At 33.7% G+C, this 22,664-nt stretch overlaps 2 protein-coding genes across 3 annotated transcripts in view; one reads left to right on the top strand and one right to left on the bottom strand.

Annotated features, from left to right (window-relative positions):
- The window catches only part of LOC136812278 (uncharacterized), a 277,042-nt gene that overhangs the window by 50,860 nt on the left and 203,518 nt on the right, over nt 1–22,664 (top strand). The window lies entirely within an intron of this gene.
- The window catches only part of LOC136812280 (nuclear receptor-binding protein-like), a 58,323-nt gene that overhangs the window by 23,909 nt on the left and 11,750 nt on the right, over nt 1–22,664 (bottom strand). Inside the window, exons 3-15 of one of the 2 annotated variants that reach the window (XM_067068771.1) lie at nt 22,209–22,250; nt 21,947–22,006; nt 21,173–21,262; nt 18,884–18,924; nt 18,658–18,755; nt 18,131–18,211; nt 17,304–17,360; nt 16,960–17,024; nt 16,509–16,601; nt 15,917–16,000; nt 15,306–15,357; nt 14,100–14,199; nt 11,395–11,445 (exon numbers count right to left, since the gene is read on the bottom strand). In XM_067068771.1, the coding sequence (XP_066924872.1) occupies nt 11,395–11,445; nt 14,100–14,199; nt 15,306–15,357; nt 15,917–16,000; nt 16,509–16,601; nt 16,960–17,024; nt 17,304–17,360; nt 18,131–18,211; nt 18,658–18,755; nt 18,884–18,924; nt 21,173–21,262; nt 21,947–22,006; nt 22,209–22,250 (914 nt within the window). The remainder of the gene's footprint in view (nt 1–11,394; nt 11,446–14,099; nt 14,200–15,305; nt 15,358–15,916; nt 16,001–16,508; nt 16,602–16,959; nt 17,025–17,303; nt 17,361–18,130; nt 18,212–18,657; nt 18,756–18,883; nt 18,925–21,172; nt 21,263–21,946; nt 22,007–22,208; nt 22,251–22,664) is intronic. The other variant, XM_067068772.1, reaches the window with a different exon arrangement.

The raw sequence follows: 22,664 nt of genomic DNA, 5'->3' as shown, positions 1-22,664 counted from the left end.
TTTCAAACCCGTTACAGATTCTTTTCAAACATACGACTGTAGGAATTCAGTAAAGGATACTAAAACACAATTCCTGTGTAAATTTGAACAAGATCGGAGAAATTTTCAGTGTTTTTTTGTGGTTTTTTCCAAACATACCACTATTACATACACACTATTGTACCATTTTATTTGGTTTATCCTACTCTCCTCCAAGTATTATCCCAATTCAGAATAATGCTTAGCTAAAAGCCGTGGCCTCTAATTTAGGCTATTTTTCTCCCGGAAATTTTATCCGGACAATCAAATCAACGGCACATCATGGCTTATCTATTGGCAAGTTTAGAAAAACATAAATTTATAACTATAAGAACTTGGAAATATTGACTTCTAAATGTTTATCTCCTTTAGCTCCAATTTTGAACTTTTTAGTCGAGGATGAGCTGGCGGGGTGTTGGGTTGGTTCTTTATGAAATCACTTAGAAGAGCTAAACTTCCAGCTGATTTATTTATTTGTAAAGATTATTTTAGTAGTTTGTGGGAAACATTCTAACACAACTAACTCAACAAACTCATCCTTCACATCTTTTAATCTCTTAAGCCGGAGCTTCCAGCGCAGCTGGTTTATTTCCACTTAATTTCGCTATTTTTCCTGGATAAAGCGCTAAAAGTCAATCGAAATTCAATCGCTTTTATAGGGCTGCACTGAAAATATTGCCCTCGGTCAAGCAACAACCTCGCTAGCTCGGTCGTTACTTGACCTCGGGCAATATTTCTCAGTCCAGCCCTCACTAACCGGTCATTATTGTATTAAAGTTATCACGAACAATAAAAAGATATGAAAACATATGATGACAACTTTACTTGAGTGTATCTGAGGACCAAGAAACAAGTTAACGAAGCTATTCACTTTAAATTCTGAATAATCCTCAAATTTTGGAAATTTTCGTTCAAATTACTTACTCTTCTGGTTCTGCACTAGCCTGACAACCAGTAGACTGTTCAACCAGTAACATTCTGTCCCAAAGGCTAAGTTTTAAATCAGGTTTCCAGGCTACAGTAGATGGTGTGGATAATTTCTGCAAATAAAATCTCAATGTCGTTTTAACATGAAATCAAATCTTTTCATTTCAAAAGCCAATTTGCTTGTATTTCTAATTAAAATATTTTTCTTTTTGAAACTTGAAAATGAAAAAAAGTGAAAGAGTTTTGAAAATATTCCAACAGCGAGCTAAATGAAAAGGGTAAACATCGTTATAGGTCATGCGAAGAGGTTTGCCCCGAGAAAGAATAAAAACATTCATATTTTCCACCTGTCAAAGATAACAATAACGAAGTAATTAGTAGAACCAATTAATTTATGATACTCTCAATAGGGATCCCCTTTATGGAAATTATGGGAGAACTACAAGTTGATTGGCTGAGCAACTCACTATCCACCCTTCTCAGCTCGTAATATAAATCATCTGTTAAATAAAGGGCACACCACAAATTTCCATGCAAAGCCTCGATTAGCTTTTTAGAAGAGCATTAGCATATCGATCAGTTGCAATTTAAGCTAAAAACATATTTAACCAAAAAAAGACTCTTCATCTAACCACTTCTATGCTTTACTAATGTATCCAACACCAAAATTTTGAAAATAAAATATTTCTGCTCCAGTGGAGATGGAGCTTGCATATTTGACCTAGATTAGCTTCCCTCTGGAAGTGTCAAGAGATTCAAAGACGTCTTTCCTTCATGTATTGAACAGTATTCAAAGTTGAAAAATTGTTTGTTGGAGGTTCACACAGTATGGGTTGTTTTTCAAACTTCGTTCAAAACACTATTCATAATTTAACAGACATCTCAACGTCTCTTACAATTGACTGGCACTGTATGAGGTCAGGTTTAATTTACTTAAAGGTTTAAAAACTTTTGGAGTTTGCCAAATATGTGACTTCCCAAGCGATTTAAAGTACCTGAAAATCAGACCGGTCTTGGTCCGGCATTACGAGCGGTCTAGTAGCGGTCAAATTTTTGTTTTAGATCGGCCTCCAGACCTTCTAGAAATGTGATCTATAACGGTCCTGGCCGCTTCTAGACGCTCGTGGCCGCTCGTTAGACCGGTCCTGACCGCTCGTTGGACCGGTCCAGGTCGTTCATTAGACCGGTACAGGCCGCTAGTTAGTGATTTTTAGTAACGATTACATCAAAAAATTGCTGTAAAAGGATGTCAAACGGGCGATCGGGGCCGGTCTGGGACCGGACGCTTCGCAGCGGCAGCTAAATTAACTAAACTTGTAGCGGTCTTTTGATAAATTTTTACCGGTAATTTACCGGCCCTTAAAAGACCGTCTAAAGACCGGTCCAATTTTCAGGTACTTTAAATTGCTTGGGGAGTCACATATTCAAATCCAATAGTCTGGGTCGCTAATATTCACCGTATATGTTCAATAGTTATTTACTCTTTACAGCGTTTATACCATTTATGCTAAAACACACCCAAACATTGAATGGCATTGAAGATTAGGAATAAAGTATTTAACAACTATTTTACAAGAACGAGAAGAAATCGAGTCCTATATAACCTTGAAAGCTTAAAAGCAAAACATTCTCGACTAAATTCGCCTTTGTGTAAAAAACATTTTGTTTTCAGCGTAATTTTCGAGTTTTACCAGCATAGAACTCTTTCAACGGTCAAAATTACTCAAATTTCGAGCTAAATGATTTTATACAATGAGCTCGAACAACCAACTTGGAGATCCTACCGGTCGAACTCTGCGGTGAAAATCATATTAAAATCAAAGTGTGCAAAAAATAGGAAAATGTCAATCAAAATCTAACCCAACGGCCCGAAAAAACCAAAAGCCTTTAAATAATTTGCTACAAAAAGAAAGGAAGGGTTCGAAAATAGAAACACGGGACAATCAAAACTATGTTGACATGATTCTTCGATTGGGATATTTTGAAATTATTATTTTAAACAACATTCATATATTGATGCTGTCAAAGCGAGTGTGATGAATTAAATATGTGGAAGTATTGAGAAAACACACCACGCAATGGACTTTGACCTTCTTCATTAACCATGGACTGTTCATCTTTTTCCTTGTCCTAACTTAAAAAGTGCTGCCAGTGCATGGTCCATGCAATCATACTTCGAACCACTATTGCATAAAATAGTGATTAAAATAAAATAAGGAACAAAGATGTATAATAGGCTAATGTAAAAAATCATTTTTCAAAAATCTATTTTTCCGACTGGCTGTTCTTACCCTGTCCAGACTATCCAAAGTTTTTATACCAAAAAGGGTCCAAAACTAAAACTGTCCCGTTCTTACTACAATCATTTTTCTTTCAAACATTATCTGACACAATATAAATTACGTAATCGTAGCAGAGGGAGACATTGACAGTGTTTTCACTTTTTTCATATCTTTTCATCAACATTCTTCACTCCGTATTTCTCCCTTTCATTTATTATCATATTGGATAAAATGTTATAATGTTTTTATGAAACCTTAAACCACTCTTCTTAAGTAAGGAAATAACACATTAAAATATTCTGTTTAAAAATATTCGACCTACGTGACTTGCCTTTCTCGAAAAAGGAAATTCGAAGAAGAAATTGAAGAAAAAAGATAGCGAGAAAGAAATACCGAAAATATAAACATTTTGATAATTTTGACCGACCATACAGGAAAAAGAAGCATTATTTTATCTTGGGAGAAACTCCAAAGAAAATTCCCTTTTGTTTTGAAGAAGGATCGCAGCCCGAATACCAAACAGACAATAAACTATTACAGAATCTTTGCAAAAGATACAAAAATTTCTCGTCTCAGATTTTCGACATCTTATTCGGAGAATATTAAAGCTATAGGAAATTTAAACGTTATTTCTTCAGGATTCTCTGAAGATCCCTTTCCAGGGAAAAAAATGAAAAAATTAAAACTAAATAGCGGTAGAGTTTTACTAAATAAATCAATTTAGCTTCTAGGAACACACAGGCCACAGTCTGGATATACTATCGTAAAAATAAGCATTAATAGGCGGAATATAGGGTAAAAGAGCTGCAACTTGACCTACAAAGATAACAATTTTTTTATATACTACAAAACTCTTCCAGACAAAGTTACGTAAGAAGTGGGCCAATAATAGAACAGTTTCATTGTGGAAACTAAAAACCCAGTTCACAATGAAAGTTGCTAATGAAAATAACTTAACAAGTGAAAACTGACCAGCAAGCCGACTCGCTTTCAATAAAAATTCATCAACGTCAGATGGAAAATCAATCATAGAAATCATCACAGCAAAAGAACGGAGAGCTGGAAAACGTCAAAACAAATTTTTATTTGGAACGGTTTCTCATTACAACCTTTACACTGAGAACTGCGCATGCTCAGCAACTACCAGGGTGATAATCAGTCCATATATATTTGTGATCAAAACAGCACGATGGGATTTGAAAATATTCAAAAATAAATGGAATACATAATTAGCTCTTGGAAAAATTCTTTCTGCAAAGCAACGAAATTTGCCAAGATACCACTAGGCTTCTGCTATTCCTCTAGCGAAAAAGTTTCTCTTAAAGGCTACTTAATATTCGATAGACCGTCTATTTTAGCTGGCGAATGCTAATATTGGAAGTATATCTATAGAGGTCTGCGAGCCAGACTAAGATACCACTAGCCAATCTTAAGACATTTCAACATAATAGTCTGAATCGAAGTTATATTTTGTGAGCCTTTGTCACCTGAAAATGTCTTTAGCCGACATACGACTAAAAGCGGCAAATCTCTCGACAAAGGATACACGCTTTTTTTTTATTCTTAACTTTTTTGGGAAAATCATCCTAAGATATTCTTACAGCATTCTTAGGTTATTATCCTAATTGACGATTTATAATTTAAAATGGTCTAAAAATGGCATTCTTAGCTTGAGTAGCAAAATTCTATGATGGTGATATTCTTAGCATTTCTTAATTTTATGGTCATTTTCATCATGGACATTCTTATAAAGTGTATTCTTATAAAAAAAAAGCGTGTATATCGCTTACTAAGCATCCTTTAAAAGCAACATGAATCCGTAAGTAGATGCCAGCAAATATATTATATTAGAAGAATAGTACACTTGAGAATATAGAAAAGAGAGGGGCGTGAGTTCGAGTCTCGACTCGATTCTTGTTTTGACGTATTTTCAGATATGAAGTTTGTTACTTACAGAAATACCAAAGAGGTCATAATCATCTTGAAAATATCTTGCTTTATTCTCCAAAAAACAACAACACAAACACAATTTATAAATGACTATTACAGTTGAATCTTGTGTAAGTGACAAGGGAAAGAAGGTGTGGTAGCTATTTATAGTGTATCAATGGTCTTTGCCCCCTACAGAGGTCATCCAAAGGTAAAAAGTGAAAAATAAATTCAAGCCCAGCTTTATCCATACGGACAAACTATGAAATCTCTTTACAATTAATAGCATAGGAAATTCCTTAACGATTTTTGAATAAAGCTCGAATTATCGCGACCTCCTAGGAGATTTGGAAATTTTCGTTTAAAACAATATGAAGGTGCCAGTTATACAAAATGGTTTATTTTTAACTTGATCCCTTGGTCCCTGCTGTAACTCAGTATATTTTTAGATTTTCAAAACGAAAATGACGTTCTAGCTTTTTAGACAATTACACAAGACAGCACAGCAAACTGTGAGACTCGGCTGACAGGTGTTGGAGTTAGAAAAAAAGTTACTCAAATGCATGCAAAGAGAAATTTATTTGCTGATAATTCATTTGCATAAAAGTTTGCCGATCCACAGATTTGCCGGTGAAGGTGAGAGAAAAATTAAACTGAAATTTACCCTAAATTTGGTAATAAAGCACTGGAAAGGGGGTCAGCTTCATCTTCATCATCGTTTGATATTAATAAAAAAGTGAAAGTATCTCAAGGCTGGTTTGGGCTGGTAATGATTGAATCAATTTGGTTTAGAACTAAAAAGTTTAGAGTGAAAAAGACTGAGTTTGCATTTGAATTTTGTAACATCTTAGCCAGGCAGACCCGAGCGTTTAAAAATAAAATATGAAAGACATTAACGAATTTAAATCATGAAAAAAAGAAGAGTGACCTAGTTGCTAGATCTTTTACTGAGTACCTCTGAAAAAGGGAGCTCTGAAAGAAGTATTTTCGTCATCATAACTAGCAGGAGTGCTGACGTTATAACAGAAGCATTTTATTAAATGTTATTACTTTTCATGCAAAAATTAATTAACCAGATTCCATTTAAAAGAAAAGGGATGCAAAATGCAGAGAATTGACCTTAATACCTTGGAGACGTCATTTCGAAAGAGCTCACAAGATGCCGAAATAATGTTACGTTGTGTGATGTAACTTAAAGAAAATTTCTTTTGGAGTGAGGTAAGGAGTAAAAAACAAAGATAGCTACCACCAAGACCCAACGTGTCTGAGACCTAATCAACATCATTACCTGAAGTAAGATCATCAAATTTTGAGGCCTGTTACATGTGTTGAAAAAGATTTAAGGGAATGGGGTCGGCTTCTTCTCACCACCTGCCAGTAGATTGGTGCATTTTACAGACCAGGTATTCTAGATTGAAAGACTACACAAGGACTTATAAGCAAGAGTCTGAAGATAAAAATGTGAAAAGTATTAAGAGAACGAAACGATTCCTACTTGGGATATCCTAATCATTATATTTGAGCATGTCAACAGTGGTATTGTTGTGGTGATAATGCACAAGACCACATGGGCTGAATTCCTGGCCCCAGGGCTACGAAAGATTAAAATGGGTACTTAGTGTCTTACTTCTTAGGTAAGAATCAAGGGAAAATCGAGTACACAAGGGCGAGGTATCTGACTGGACAAGACTAAGAAAATTCTACTATCACACAAAGATGTTAAATACGGACACCGAAATGAGAAAAAGTAGAAGGGGTCTATATTTTCCTTTTTGGAAAAAAGTTTTAACAAGCACAATGCATATATTGGACCAACCTAATGATAATAGAATGGAAATAGAAAAGAAAGTAAAATAAGAAACTTATAGGAACTGAAAAAAAATAAAGAAATGGTCATCAAAATTCGACAAAAATACGAGAAATAGTTTATTAGCAATTCTTGAGACAAGGGTAGGCAAAAAGATTTATAAAAGAAATGTATGATATTTTGAGTTGTAATGATCCATTGTTTCAATTAGTTTGTTACAAAGTATAACTGCATAATAATTTTACAAACAAAAACTTTTGTTTCATACGGCAAAAACAATTTCCGGCTTCAAAAATCAGTTTTATTGACAATTGAATCATGCTTGATGGTGGGCATTGTTATCATCAATGTTTTTGTTTAAAAAAACCAAGATATAAATCCAATGAAAATCTGCAAAAACGGCGTTTTCCGTAGCCTAGCAAACTAGACGACTAATTCAGACATAGCAGAAGTAAAGCAAAAAGTAATGGAGGGAACTAAATCCCGTAAAAATAATCGTATTATCATATAACGCCTATACTACGGTATTACACGCATTATAAACGACTCCGGTCTACGATATCCGGCATATTTTCGTCATTTTCGGCCGGAAAAAAATTTTCCTCTAAAACCGCCGGACTCGGTCATATTTTAGACGTCTAATTTACGTCTTTAAGCAAAAATTCAGAAAAAACTGATAATGAAATCTCGAGGAAATGCCAAAAAACTATTTTTTCCGGCGTATTTCCGGCATTTTTGGCCGGAAAGTTTTTTTTCTCAATAATCAGGCTCCGTCACATTTTAGGTATTACCATTTCGCACCAGTGTGCAAAATTTCATGAAAAAATATAAGGTACAGCTCGAGAAATTAAAAAAAACCTGTTATTCCGGCGATTATGGGCTGTTCCGGCGATTTTTAGAAAGCTCCAGGTTAATTCAAAGGACCTCCACCGGTGTAAGTCCCAAAAAGCATACCTCAATACCACAAGTTTTTATAAGTTGAAGTTTGACAAATGGTTTTCCATAATAATGAAAGTGTTGTATTATGAAGAGTTTGGTCTTTTTTGAACCTAATATTCCCCAAACATGACAAAATCCATTCGAATTATGTAACATTGATCCATCAGGTTTCGAAAGCAAAAGTAAAGTAAAGATGGCATTTTACACTCGAAAACGAACAACAGAAAGATCATAAAGTGAGATAAGAATTTGTAAGTATCTTTGACATATTATAGAGAGGGAATAGTTCGTCTGACAGACAGACCTTTAAGGAGGATCGTATGATCTTTTTAAAGGAGTGAAAAGTGGTTTCTGAACAAGAAATGCGGTAAAAGGAACAAACCAAGATAAAGTTATCTTTGAAAGTGATCATTCAAAACAACTACTCCATACGTGCTAAGATTGTTTCTTTGAGCTATTCAATATACCTTGGAAGACTTAATCCTTATAGCCTAACCCCTTTTTGATTTTTGTATTCCCAGGGGGGAAACCCTCGATTATTTTTTATCTAGAAGAGCTATGGCCATGAAATTTGGTACAGATGTTCTCCATCACGACACAAATTTCCAGGAAGAAAAAAAAATTTGATGACGTCACTCAAAAACCGATGACATCATCACAAAATTTCCACCTGTCGGAAAAAAGCCCAAATATTTGGTTTATAAAAATAAAGATATTTAAATTCTGTTTGAATATTCTGAAAGATAAAAGGCTGCCCTTTAACATAATTGCTGGTTTTGCATTTTTCATGAAGATTTTTTCTTAAAATCTATGCTGAAGATGAGTGAAATTTTCAATATTTGATGACGTCATAAATGTTGATGTGATGATTTTCAAATCAGAAATTTTATTTTTTTAATTTATATTGTTAATGCCTATCACGTGTCAAAATTTGAAAATGATTGAATAAATAGTTCAAAAGTTATCAGCACTTTAAAATATTGAGTTTTAAGCGATTTTAGCTGGGTTTTTTGTCATGTTTCACAATAAAGTCATAAAACCTGATCTAGAATACCTATGACCCTAAAATTCTGCATAAGTACTCCTAATAAGATTTTATTAAAAGTCGGAAAGTTTCAAGTCGTTTGAAAATTTTTTCTCTGAGATATACACAAAAGAACTCCATCGTGGTAGATTCTACCCCCCCCCCCTGGGGCTAATAGGGTTATAAGGATTAGTATTGTTGGAGATATTCCTTGTGTTTGCGAAAGATAACTATCCCCCTTGTGATTGCTAATGTTACCTATAACTATATTTCTCGTGCGATAAATTGACAAATTGTCGTAGTCCGGACTTGTAGAATCATCCATTAAATCAGTGAGTGTGTGAAATTAAAACTTATATGTACTAATAATCGTATGGTTTGGAGTGCAATTAACGATTAATCACGAGTAACAAAGGAGAAAATAGTAATTTGCACGAGTCCGAAGGACGATCATAAAAGAATAAGGGGACAAAAATGTCCCCCGCCGAAGAGTGCAAAAAGTGGTAATAGTGCAATTAACGATTAATCGCACTCCTCTAAACCAATCAGATTCGAGTAATTTTGCACGGCTGACGATTAGCTTTCCAATACTGTATCCTAAAGACGAGATATATAATTACATTTTTTTGGGTGCGGAAATCGAAAGGATTGTTTTTAATTTTACACATCAATAACTGTTGTAAATTGCATAATAATAATACGGGGTTTTGAGTCTAAGTAAAAAGGATCATCTTGTTATTTGGACTAATGTGGTATAATGTGGCAGAGAATCATTCCAGTATTAATGACAACTGTCAAGAATTTTGTAACAGTAAGATTTTATTTGACCTGAAAGTACGTACAAAAATGTTCTACAAAATGAGGGTATTGTTGGGTATCAAAAAGGGGTAAAATTTATTCTCAGAGCGTTCGAAGTTAGCTGTGAATCTTTTTAGCGGCATATAGTCATTAGCGCATACCAAAGTCTTCAAACGTAACACATATACGATTAAAGGTTAGGTAAATTTTATTCGGGTTTCCGCGACACTAAAAGTAATTCATTTTATAATTTTTTTCATGATAATTATATCTCAATCTTATAAATTTCATCCCAAAAACCTCGCTAATGAATAGAAAGCGATTTTTTTTCTCTCAAAGTTAAGCTCCAGGCAGATTTCTATATTTAGAGGCGGAAGTTTTCCTTTGAGTATCTAGTTACACCGCTGCTAAAATGATCAAAAAGAGAAATCATTGAATAATTCAGGCCACTAACTTGTTACCGAAAACAATATTAAAATTTTAAAACAATGCTGTCAAAAAGAAAATGCTACGACATTTCATTTGAATTGTTTCGTAGGTGGTCTCTAGTTATATAACTCTGATGTAACTGTGGGTTTCTTTTTCGCCAGATATACCTGTTTTTAGATCACGGGTTGAAAAATTATTTTGAAAAACTTCAAATTATCATTTCTATTGGAACAACAAAGTATACTCTAATCTGTAGAACCCAAAGATGAAGCGGAAAGCTTACATCTTCTAAAATGGGAAGGTCTTTATAGAAATTGGAAACAAGAAGCGAAATCAAAGAAAAAAATCTCAGAATCTTTGGAGACCCTAAAACTACCAAAACTATTCATTGCCATGAATACGAGTGTTATACTGCATATTTCTTCGTTCATTCACTACAAACAACGCATAAAATGAATATTTTGGACGGATTTTGACGTAGCAATTTGTTTAAGTTTGACACATCTTTACTCAAACAATATTCTTTAGGGAAGTATCGTATGATATGTCTGATAGTTATATACTGAATCGTTAAAACTTATCTGCGGTAAGATAACATTCGAGATAGGACAAATAAGAAAGTATTAGACAGGCTTTTGAGGTTTTCGATTTTCGACAAAATAACAAGAAGGCAACACCAAAAACTGGATTGACAGGTATACATGAAGGTTACATAAGGATAGAAAGATAAATGTAAAATAATACGACAAGTCTTCAAAGGTTATGATGACCAAATATGATCAAATAATCACTTTCAAATGCTCCTCCCCAATGAAGAATGAAGTATTTGAGGTGGGAAGTCACTGGAAAGTGTTGTTTGCCTTTCCAATAAATATTATTTTCAAACATTACCAATGATTCCTTGTTTTTGTTTCTAGCAAATCAACCAATCAAAAGAAAGACAGATCTTAACCCCTTCCTCGATAAAGGCATCAGGGTTGATCCTTTGAACACACACAACATTAGTCTATGCTCCCTTACCCGAGCCACATTGATGACTCCTGGGAGTGTCATACAATATTTTTCTGTTCAGAAATATCATAAAAGGCCCTGACTTCTCTTCAAGATTTAGAAAAACTAATGGGGAGAAGGATAGGTTCTTTCATACCTACTGTTGAAGGAGGGCTTTGCCTTTGAGATCAATAATTTACAGTCTTAGTTCTGATTCTAATAGATGAAAAACACATAAGAGAATGACATACTTGATTTCTTCGAGAAATTTTTCCAGTTCCAAAGGTTTCGCGTTTGAATATCTAAAAAATAACAATAATGAACAAATTGAGATTAAGAAATTGAGAGCTCAAGCAGTTTAAAGTACGAGGCCTTGTCGATCTTAGTGATTCGGTTTAAAAACTATTCTTAATGGAGATCGAGATGTACTATCATGTGCAACTGACTGGAATAATATGCAAAATTATGTTTTTAGTCTTAATCAGAAATCCTCAAAAATTTCCAGTCTAGGAGCGAGGGGTTGGTTGCCGGTAGTTGCTAGAATAAATTTTGAATACCAAATGCAAATTACTTTTGCAGATGATAGTTAGAAAAATATAAACTTATAGTAAAAGTTAGTTATAAGGCTTTTTGACACTGCGCAATTATCTGAATTTATCTATGACGTAAGCGTTACGTAACAGTAATTTACGCAAATACCTGGTATAAAGAAACTGAAAACAAGTTTAAATGCCAAAAAAGAGTTTCGGAGTAACATAAGACCGGTCAGAATGAGATTATCAGGCTAAAAATACAGTAACAGACGTCAATCAGGATTATAAAGAACAGTTTTAGATTCACAACAAGATTATAAGCTTCAACCTCGGCCGATGAGAATTTCAAACTTTAAAAAGTTTTTCCTAGATCCTTGTTGTTTAGAAAAATTGGCAAGTGGCATAACCTTGGAAGCTCATTATTACCTAATGGACTCTAGAAGTAGCAGTACAGTCTTAAGCTCACTGGAATCTGTAGAACTGTACTTATATTGATGAACAACAGAAATCGTATGAAAGAAGAAAAACAAATCCAGTCAAAAGCTATCAAAACTTCATACTATTTCCAGTTTCCAACCCCATGACAAAAAACTGAGAACAACTTTCTAGTATGAGGTGATAAATCAGAAAAATGATAACGTCATAGAATTTCTCGTGTTTAGTTTAAAAATGATAAGACGAAATTCACAACTCCATTTAAAAGCAAACACGTTTTTTAAGGAAAATTCATTCGCTTGACGTCGATTGGCAAGAAGTTACACCATATTGAGTGGAAGAGAGAGAACCCCAAACAAATGACTTCCGCTAGTTACCATGGATACAGTATAAATCACACACCGAGGAACCTGTAGCTTTCGGTGAATATCTTAAAAAGTTTAAATGAACAATATTGTTGCTTGATCGAAAGTACTATAATAGTCAAAAGAGGAAATTAATGACTACTTTAGCAATTTCTGTCCTTCCAGCTTAAAAACGGACATCATTGGAAAGCCTTGAAGTACAGCTGTAGTAGTTGATAGCTTACTCATCCCCAAAAAGTGGCTGATAAGAGGCATTCATAGGGCTAAAGCAGAGGTTCGAGCAAAGAACCATTATTGGGATAACTTGGAGAGCGGGCAACCGCTACATTCAGCGGCAACAGCAAATCGACTTCCACTTATCTCAAATGCTTGCTATTTATCAAACCAAAATCAAGCAAAAAAAGGAATTTTTCAAAAAAGGGTAAAAGAGGGAAATAATTTAATCAGTTTTCAAAGAAGAGAGGTCACACAAAAGATAAACATGAAGATAAAGAATAAAGAACAAGGGATAATCAATATTTATACAAATGAAGGTATTTAAACTCTTCAGATGAAGAGAAAAATTCACACATAAACCATCTGCCATTAGTATATGGTGCTATGTAGGGGATATTGGAATGTAGAAGACGCAGGCTAAGGTCTTGATAGACCCAAGGATCCTTAAGTTACCCAAACAAATGTAACTGAAAAGTCAAATGTGCAAAAATATATCGCTCTCATGCATGCCAGAGGATTTTCCAGATTTGGCTGAAAGCCAAGAAAAGAAACGAGAGCCGAACTTTATTTACTTTTTAAAAACCCGCACAAAAATCATACAGTAAGAGCAGATAAGCTAGCACAAGAAAAACATCGAATGATGTAAGAAATAAACGAGCGAAAAGCTACTCCACCTACTCGATCTGCTTTCAAAAGAGCTCCAAGGGTTGTAAAGAAATGAAGCAGTTTGACCTCACGAACAGGCTCACGAACAGGCCCAAACACATTTATTTTTAGGTCCAAAACATGAGAAAAAAAACTTATTAAAACTAATTGAATATTATATTATTTATCTCGCTAGAGAAATCGAATAAAAGGAAAACTTTGTTCACGCGTTTAGAATATTTTTTTGGGAGCTGAAGGAAAATTCACCTGCTGGGAGGGACATAGATTTATGTAGAAGAAATTCAATGCGCAGGATAAAAGACTAGCTCCCAATTTAATATTTGTTCCCTCAAATAAAATTCCTACATCTAAGTATAGCAGAAGAGCATCATTTACTAAAAAAATACGTACGTACGTACGTTAAATCTACAGCGATGTCTATACCTTCGCGATTAAATCAAGGCATTATTCTTACAATCCTGACTTCCCTTTTGACTTCTTTGCCTTTGGGGGTTCGTATAGCGAATTTTGGTGAAACCTATGACGCCACAAATTAAACCCGCCCCTCCTTTATTTTCACAATTTTGTGGGTATTTCTATCCATTTATTTCTATCGGGTGTTTTAGAGTCCACAAAGCCTTAAAATGTTCTGAGCATCTTCTTAATATTTTTGCAATATGCAAGCCTTATGTTCTCAGTTTGTTCTTATGAAAAAAAAGTGCATTTGAAACCAGTAAGTATAATGATAGTAAGAGGACTTACTTGAATGATATGCTTTTCTTGTCTTGGTCCTTGAAGGTGATTTCGGCCATCACACGATCATGCTCTTGTAATTGTTCTTCTACTTCGTCCACTTGTTTCACTGGAAAACGAAAAGAAATTTCTCATTATGATAGCCTATCCTTGAATATAACCTGATCTCATTTCTTTATCCTTGATAGTTTCTTGCAATAGTATTACGAGAGTAAGAGGCAAAAAGCAAAGATATAAAAAGGCTAAAATTCAACTCTCTCGTAGCTCTTGATTAGAAGATCAAAGATTGTAAATTGTTCTTTGAGAGAATTTCCTAATCTTTTGCCTAAGCATCCAAGTTTCTCTTTTAGCAATTGAAGCACTTTCTGTTTAGGTCAGCCCATCATAACTGTATTTGATTATTTTTCTGATGAAACAGACTTTTCCACATATTTTGAAACAAGAAAATCGTATGATAAACTTATCAAAGTATCATGCCAAAAATGAGTTAAATAAGTTTGTAAATTTCTACTACTTTAAACAAAAACCGAAAAAAAAAACGCGCAATTCACGCAGCTAGTAACAGTAAACCTTAGAGTTTGTTATAAGCTTTAATAATAATGTTGTCTGGGTCAAATAACTTTTTTTGTTCGACTTAAAATCTCCACGTACCTTGTTAAGAAGCTACAAAACTCGTTTTAAAGTCATAAACATGTTTGCAAAATTATTATACTAAAGTTTTTGTATGGAAAATGAGAAACGTGCGAATGTGACGTTCGAATTGCAGAGGAAAAACAAGGAAAACTGAATGGTACAAATTAATGAAACATCGAGTGTTCATTTAGTTTGGAAGTTTTCGTGAAAACTTTTAATTCGCTTTTGATAGGAGCTTAATAATTCTGAATAGGTGTGAAAGTAGGCCATAGAGGTATTTACGAAAATCTGTTTCTTTGATGATCTCATTGAATCGTATCGGTATTGGTGAGTTCAAAGGGAAATATTTAACAGGAAAATTCTATTATTTAGTAACGCTAACAGATGTTTTGTGGACCAGCATTATATGAGGATGTCATCATTAATAATTAAGTCGAAATAAAATTTAAAGCTTAATGAACTTATGTAATATATTGAGTGAGTGCCAAGATCTATAACAGCTAAAAGAGGAGAATATAACCAATAGGTCTAAAAACATGTGTATGACAAATAACGATTTGCCCAATCAGATCAAAACATTACCTAGATCAGCGTCGACGACAGCATGTCCAGATAGAATTTTTAATGAATAAACCTAAAACAAAAAGAGAGATACTGTCATTTAGATTTAACCAAAGAACCCTCTCAACTATCTCAACTAAACGGATTTCTATTTACAGACAGAAAAGTTGCAAAACGATAATATATTAGCGCAATGGCAATTCATTATCAAACGATTTTGGTGCACTTTCGAATGCGACAATCTCACTTTGGTGATGGTTTCAAAAATTTCAAAAACCTTTAAGAAAAAAAACAATTTTATTCGAAAAATGGCCTTATTTTCAGTTAACCAATCTAAAGCTATTTCTTCAAAAGAAATTTCGCAGTAACGATGTTCTAAGACTGATTCACTGACGGACTCACTCACGTAAAAATGGAGGTTATACTATCGTTCTACCAGGAGTTGATTGTTCCCTCCTCATTTTTTATCTTCATTTTCAGATTTTTTTCAAAAATTTCATAAGATGATATTCCAATCACGATTAACTTAAGAGCACAAAATTGCAATATTCTAATTCGAATTCTATTAGAAGTTATCCGCATTCGTAATTTTACTGCCAGCTAAACCTGAAAAATACTTGTGTTCATATTACCTCTAGCATGACTGGATGGACGAGTAGACTTCGCACGGTCGGCCTGTCAGCCGGATTATTCTGTAGACATTTATGAATGAAATCCTGCAAAATAGAAAGTATCACGGGTGATAACATAGAAATAATATTTTTAGCAACTCGATACCTGAGGGTAGTAACTACCGGGTGTGCCAGAAATAAGTTTCCCTCTTTGATTTGATATTGGAAATTCTTAATGAAATCAATGAGAAATAAATTAAATTTTTCAATCATTATTCATTAACTTATTTCTTGCATACTGAAGGAATTGGACAATTTCCAGATTGACGTATTGACATATTTTTTTAAAATGCTTAAGGGCACGAGGGTAAATACACTTAATTCGAAGATTTTTATGCAGAGAGAGCTCATGATGATCAATCAAACTCGTCTTCTTAAATTGTTGTTTTCAGACAACCTCGTTTCCTGCGTATTATCAGCTTTTTGACGCTTACTGATAGCGCTAGATAATTCTCTGGGGTCAATCAGTAACGTAAATAAAGCCTGGGATACACGGGGACGAGGTTGGTTTTCAGGTAAACCAACAAATTGTTGTGTTACATGAAGTTCATACCCGTTGTAAAGGATCTTCCAGACTGTCGATAGCATTCTCAATCATTTCAGGTGTGACAGAAGTTGAAGTTTCTGCCCATTGTAATGTTGCCATCTGAGGAAGGAAATTAATTTTCATTAAATAACAATGTTAACCTGCTATTGTTTTTGCTGCATCTGACATGAATTCAGAAAGATTTCCGTTGAAGTTAAAACATGTACCGGGTGCACCACGAAAAAGTTTAACATCTTGAATTCAATTTTGCCAAGTTCTATTCGTTGTAATTCTAGATTCTAATTCTAGAGTTCAGAAACACAATACCATATTATCGTGTGCAAAACTCTATTTTAGACGGTCGACGATCGATCTTTCCTTATTTTGACGAAATTGAACAGATGCTCCCAGCTAATTCCCACGTCGAACAGAAACATTTAAAGACTAAAACAAATTATATCAAAATTGTTTGACAAACCTCCAAAGCAACAATTCCAAAAGAATAGATATCAGCAGCACAGTTAACATGTCTTCCTGCCAAACCTACAAGACAATAAAAAGTGACAGAAGTTTGTTAGGAAAAAATCTCACACTTGATGCTACTGTAACATGAAGTAATGGTCCTTTAGGAGATTGCAATTCCATTTTTACTGACGGTTACTCCAGCAGTTTTTTTTTCTTTTGTAGTTTACTTTAGAGAAATTCCGTCACAACCATGAAAATGATAGTGCGATCTCCTAAAGGACTATCAAATTGATGCAAGAAAGCTCTTTATGTTGCTTCCACCATTGCAAGTAAAGCAAGACAAGCTTTTTAAATTACCTTGACTGTCTTGACTATCCTCTGATGCTGACAATGCAGAAAATAATGATTCACCATCTATAAAGTAAAAATGAAACATTATCAAGACAAAGATTAGTTCGAATCAGATCGTTTGGTTCTATTGTCATGTAATTAAAGTATGTCTAGATATAATTGGCAGTCAAATATAAGTATGTAAATATTTTTTGCTTGTTTCGGAGAATCAAAAGCGCTATATTTGAATGTATTTTTGGTTAAAAAATTCGCGATTTTTAGCCGTTAAATTTGCGATTGTAAAAATTGAGCTTTTTTTCTACTTATGCTATAACTTTCATTTTTACATCAATGGCAGTTCAACCTTAGATTAAGAAGTTTGTTACATTTCAAGGCAAACAGAAAAGTCCTTCAGAAGATATGGGACCCGAAATACCCCTTGGTAGCACTTTTCTGTGAAATATCAAATCTCCAACCTATTACTAAAAACGGGGGATTGAAATATAGCGCTTTTGATTTTCTAAACCAAGTAAAAAAAATTTCCATAATTATATTTGACTATCAAAAGTTACAGGCATTCTTGTTTCCACTGCCAATTATATCTGGACAGACATTAGTAAATAACCGTCAAGAATGTCAATTCAAAGTCAACAAGTAAGGTTACTGGTCAAAAATGGTGAAGTCATGCATATGTACAAGGTATTTGTTAAAAAACTCACAAAGTAATATGTATTCATAAAGAAATTAATATCAAGTAATTATTACTGAACAAAAAAGAGTGAGAAATAATGTGAAAAATGAATTTCTAAAAAAAGAATATTTATAAACAAAAGAGGTGTCGTTATTAATAATACCATATTCAGGGGCAATAAAATGCATGTTCCGTCGATGGTGTTTGTATGTTCGAACGTAATTATGGATTGCATCTGGAGCAACTAAAGATGGCAAATTGGATTCATGTGCAAGCATTGAAGAAGAATTAGAATTAGCTAGATCAACACAACACTTAAGTTCTAACATAGGTGGTCAAAATTAGCGTTCTCAGGGGTGTCGGAAAATTTCTATGACATTGTAATTATCTATTCATAACATTAAAAGTTAACTACTTCATAACAGAATTGTGCTCTCCACACAAATTTTCCGACACCCCTGAGAAAGCTACTGGACAACCTTCTGTCTTGTATGCTCAACTGCAATGAGATCCAAAACATTCACTTTATGAGTTGATTTTTTAAAGATATACCATATGAACCAGTATGCATCGCTGAAAAATTGCTTTCTAGTTGAAAACCCATTGCTTTTCTGTATTTCCTTTATTCTACTACATTTATCAAAAAGTAATTTTATCAAGAACCTCAATAATGTCATTTCAATATCTTACCTGTACCAATTTTCATCAGACCATTATGTTGGATGAAGATGGTGTCACAATTCAAGTTGCCATGAACGATCGGATAATCTTTGTGTCCATGTAAGTAGCTATGAAAAACAGGAATCTTTAAAAAAATATTTGCATGATACTACTTTGCAATCAAAAGAGCTGCTCTCTGTTTCATGGTGATTTAATAAGAAATGCCATAAATATAACAGGAAAACAACCAACTTACTCTAAAGCTGAAAGAATTTGTTTACACCATCGTTTCCAGCCCTAAAAAAAAAAATAATAATAATAATTCAGTACTAAAACACCCTAAAAAAAGAAAAAGTTAATTTTACTGAGCTATTCAATTTATAAATCTTTTCACCATATAATAAGTGAAACATAATAAACCAGCTGCGCTGGAAGCTCCGGCTTAAGAGATTAAAAGATGTGAAAGATGAGTTTGCTGAGTTAGTTGTGTTAGAACGTTGCCCACAAACTAGTAATCAGAACAGATCAGAAAGCAAAGTAATAATTCTATTGCAGAGCGAGTATGAGAAATAATCTTAACGAATAAATAAACCAGCTGGAAGTTTAGCTCTTCTAAGTGATTACACATGTACTTTCTTGCCTCAAGAACCAACCCCACCCCTCGCCCACTCATCCTCCACTAAAAAATTGGAGCTAAAGGAGATAAACATTTAGAAGTCAATATTTCCAAGTTCTTATAAATTTATTTTTTTCTAAACTTGCCAATAGCAAAGCTATGATGCGCCGTTGATTTGATTGTCCGGATAAAATTTTGAGGAGAAAAATAGCCTAAATTAGAGGCCACAGCTTTTAGCTAAGCGTTATTTTTTCTGTTGGGATAATACTTGGTGGAGGAGAGTAGGACAATCCAAATAAAATGGTACAATAGTGTGTATGTAATAAATAGTGGTATATTTGGAAAAAACCTGTTTCGGGTTTGAAAAATCTTCAAAAGGAACGGTCGCCCCAACCAATGAAATTACGACGAAGTCCAAAAAATATCATTTTCAGTTATAACACTGTGAAAATTTCTCCGATCTTGTTAAAATTTACACAGGAATTGTGTTTTAGTATCCTTTACTGAATTCTCATAGTGATATAATTTTAAAAAATCTGTGTCGGGTTTGAAAAATCAAAAGGAACGGTCGCCAGCTGCGATGAAATTACGACAAAGTCCAAAAACTATCATTTTCAGCCATAACACTGTGAAAATTTCTCCAATCTTGTTCAAATTTACACAGGAATTGTGTTTCAGTATCCTTTACTGAATTCTCATAGTGATATGTTTGTAAAAAATCTGTGTTGGGTTTGAAAAATCAAAAGGAACGGTCGCCAGCCGCGATGAAATTACGACAAAGTCCAAATACAATCATTTTCAGCCATAACACTGTTCAAATTTCTCCAATCTTGTTCAAATTCACACAGGAATTGTGTTTTAGTATCCTTTACTGAATTCTCATAGTGATATGTTTGTAAAAAATCTGTGTCGGGTTTGAAAAATCAAAAGGAACGGTCGCCAGCCGCGATGAAATTACGACAAAGTCCAAAAACGATCATTTTCAGCCATAACACTGTGAAAATTTCTCCAATCTTGTTCAAATTTACACAGGAATTGTGTTTTAGTATTCTCTATTGAATTCTCATAGTGTTATGTTTGTAAAAAATCTGTGTCGGGTTTGAAAAATCAAAAGGAACGGGTCGCCAGTCAACAATAATGATGAATACACAAAACAGGATCATTTTACATCATTTTCAGCCATACACATAACACCACAAAAACTACTCAGATCGTTTTCAAATGTGCACTGTAATGTTGTAATTTTAGTATTTTCTTTTGAATTCCAATAGCTGTGTGTTTGGGAGTTTCATTGTCAAGTTAGAGTTTTATGATTTTCAGTGTCTAGAAGAGAAGTTAGCCATAATGCAAGATTTAAGCACTCGATCAGCTGACGATTCATGGTCAAAATTTCTCCAAAGTCTTTCCACATTGTTAGAGAACCAGTATGCATCAAACTTCTCATAAATCATGTCCAAAACATCATGAATAATGACGAAAATTATCAATTTTTCACTGAGATTCACTTTCGGCAGCCATCTTTTTTCAAATCACAATATTATCAGAATCCGGATAATCCGTTTTTTTTAATCGGAATAGATCATCGGATTAGATAAACAAAAAAAAAATGTCTTGACCGTTGTCGGAAGAGAGAATTAAAGGCTCCTAGGCCGTGATGTGCATCCAAATCAAAATAAAACATAACACATTTTTCTTTAAAGATATTTCGACCTCTTACCTTCAAGAACTTGAAAAAGACACGTAAGAGGTCGAAATATCGTTAAAGAAAAATGTGTTATGTTTTATTTTCAACATATTATAGATACGATAAAGACACTAGCCAAAACTAAACATAGACACATAGTGACTAATCAAAGTAATGATTAATTAAGTGTTCCTTCTTGACAGAAAATCTTCAATAAAAGACCAAACAGGACCAAACCATCATACCTTAATGTTGAATGATTTGACATTAGCTCGTGTTTTCTTGAGGAATTGACGTAAGGAACCTGAGGTCATATACTCAGCGATGAAAATAAGCTAAAAAGAAAAGGATTTACAAAAATGGGGCATTCAATTTCATATCCATACAGGGGGTGGACAAGCATTTCCAGGGGGCAATTCGAGCATAATTTCCAGGGAGTCTAAAAGAGTGCCTTTTCATTTTTCCAGGGAGTAAATCACTGATTTTAGTTCGTCCATCGTCACTTTAAGGTATAAAAAGAATTGTTGCAAATTTTGCCATTTTTAAAAGGGTATCCAGACATTTATAAGAAATGTTTTTTGACTAAAAGGTTTTCAGTCCCCTGTATGGAAATTAAATGGTAGGGCCCAATTTAGTGGTAACTATAGTCGAGGTAAAATTTCAAATAGTACAAAAGAAAATGTCTATTGTTATGAGTTACAACTTACATTGGTTTGAGAAATGTAACCTCTAATGTCTCAGATTAAGGCCTATCCTAACTATAATTTTATAAAGATGTCAACTTTGGATTCCAAAATAAATACTCTTTCTTTACCTGGTAATTTACACTAAAATGACTAAGATTACTAGGCTCTTAGGGGCGGTTTAAAACTAGGGGGACTTTTCCTGTACCACCTCTTAACTTTTGATCTAATTAGTCTTTTTGAATGAAATTTGGGTTAAGGGTCTTTTATGCCCTTCAAAATGTTCTTCTTCATTTTGTTAGGGAAAATATGAAATAAAGAAAACATGTAGCATACCCTTGGGTTGTCTCCTTTTAAATCAACCCAATATTTATGAAATTTGGCAATGTTGGCATGCTGTAAAAGAAAAGTTCGATTTTAAACATTAACCATAAAAAAAGACAAAATTTAATGCTTAGCTGTAGGGTAACGCTGTCTGAAACTTGTGAACATGATGATAGCAAAAGTTTGAAGCTAGATACAAAAGAAATTATAGAAGACAATGTAAAATTATGAAAATTGAAAACTGTAAGTACAAAATTGCTAATACAAAACTTACATCAAGTTGTGTCAACCGTTCAAAGATTTTCTTGAACATTTCCTGAAATCAAGATGGTACTTGTTACAACATTATCTTGTGTCAGAAAATGTCAGAAAAAATTAAAATTAAACACACGGGAAAAGATTTTCAAATAAAGGGGCACAGGCCCATTTCAATTATCTATAATATCATATGATATTATATCATATCAAAATCAAGAATATTTTGGAAAAACTATTGAATCTATCTATTTAAAGCGTTTTATAAAAACCTACAATTTGACATTTCAATCGTGAGGTTTTAGTTTTACTGTCTTTGAATATCATTTTTTAGAAGTTCTTATTCTTATTTTAAGCTGATTCTAAAACCAGAATGGTCAACAGAACGTGTGGTATGACTGTTGTTGGTTTAAAAACAAAGATTGCAAAAATGATCATTCTTTTTTATCTATTATTGTACGGCTAATGTCAAAAA

This window comes from Clytia hemisphaerica, unplaced genomic scaffold (genome assembly GCF_902728285.1).
Source record: "Clytia hemisphaerica strain Z4C2 unplaced genomic scaffold, Clytia hemisphaerica genome assembly, whole genome shotgun sequence".
NCBI lineage: Eukaryota > Metazoa > Cnidaria > Hydrozoa > Leptothecata > Clytiidae > Clytia > Clytia hemisphaerica.
This window is presented reverse-complemented; position numbering and strand designations above follow the sequence as displayed.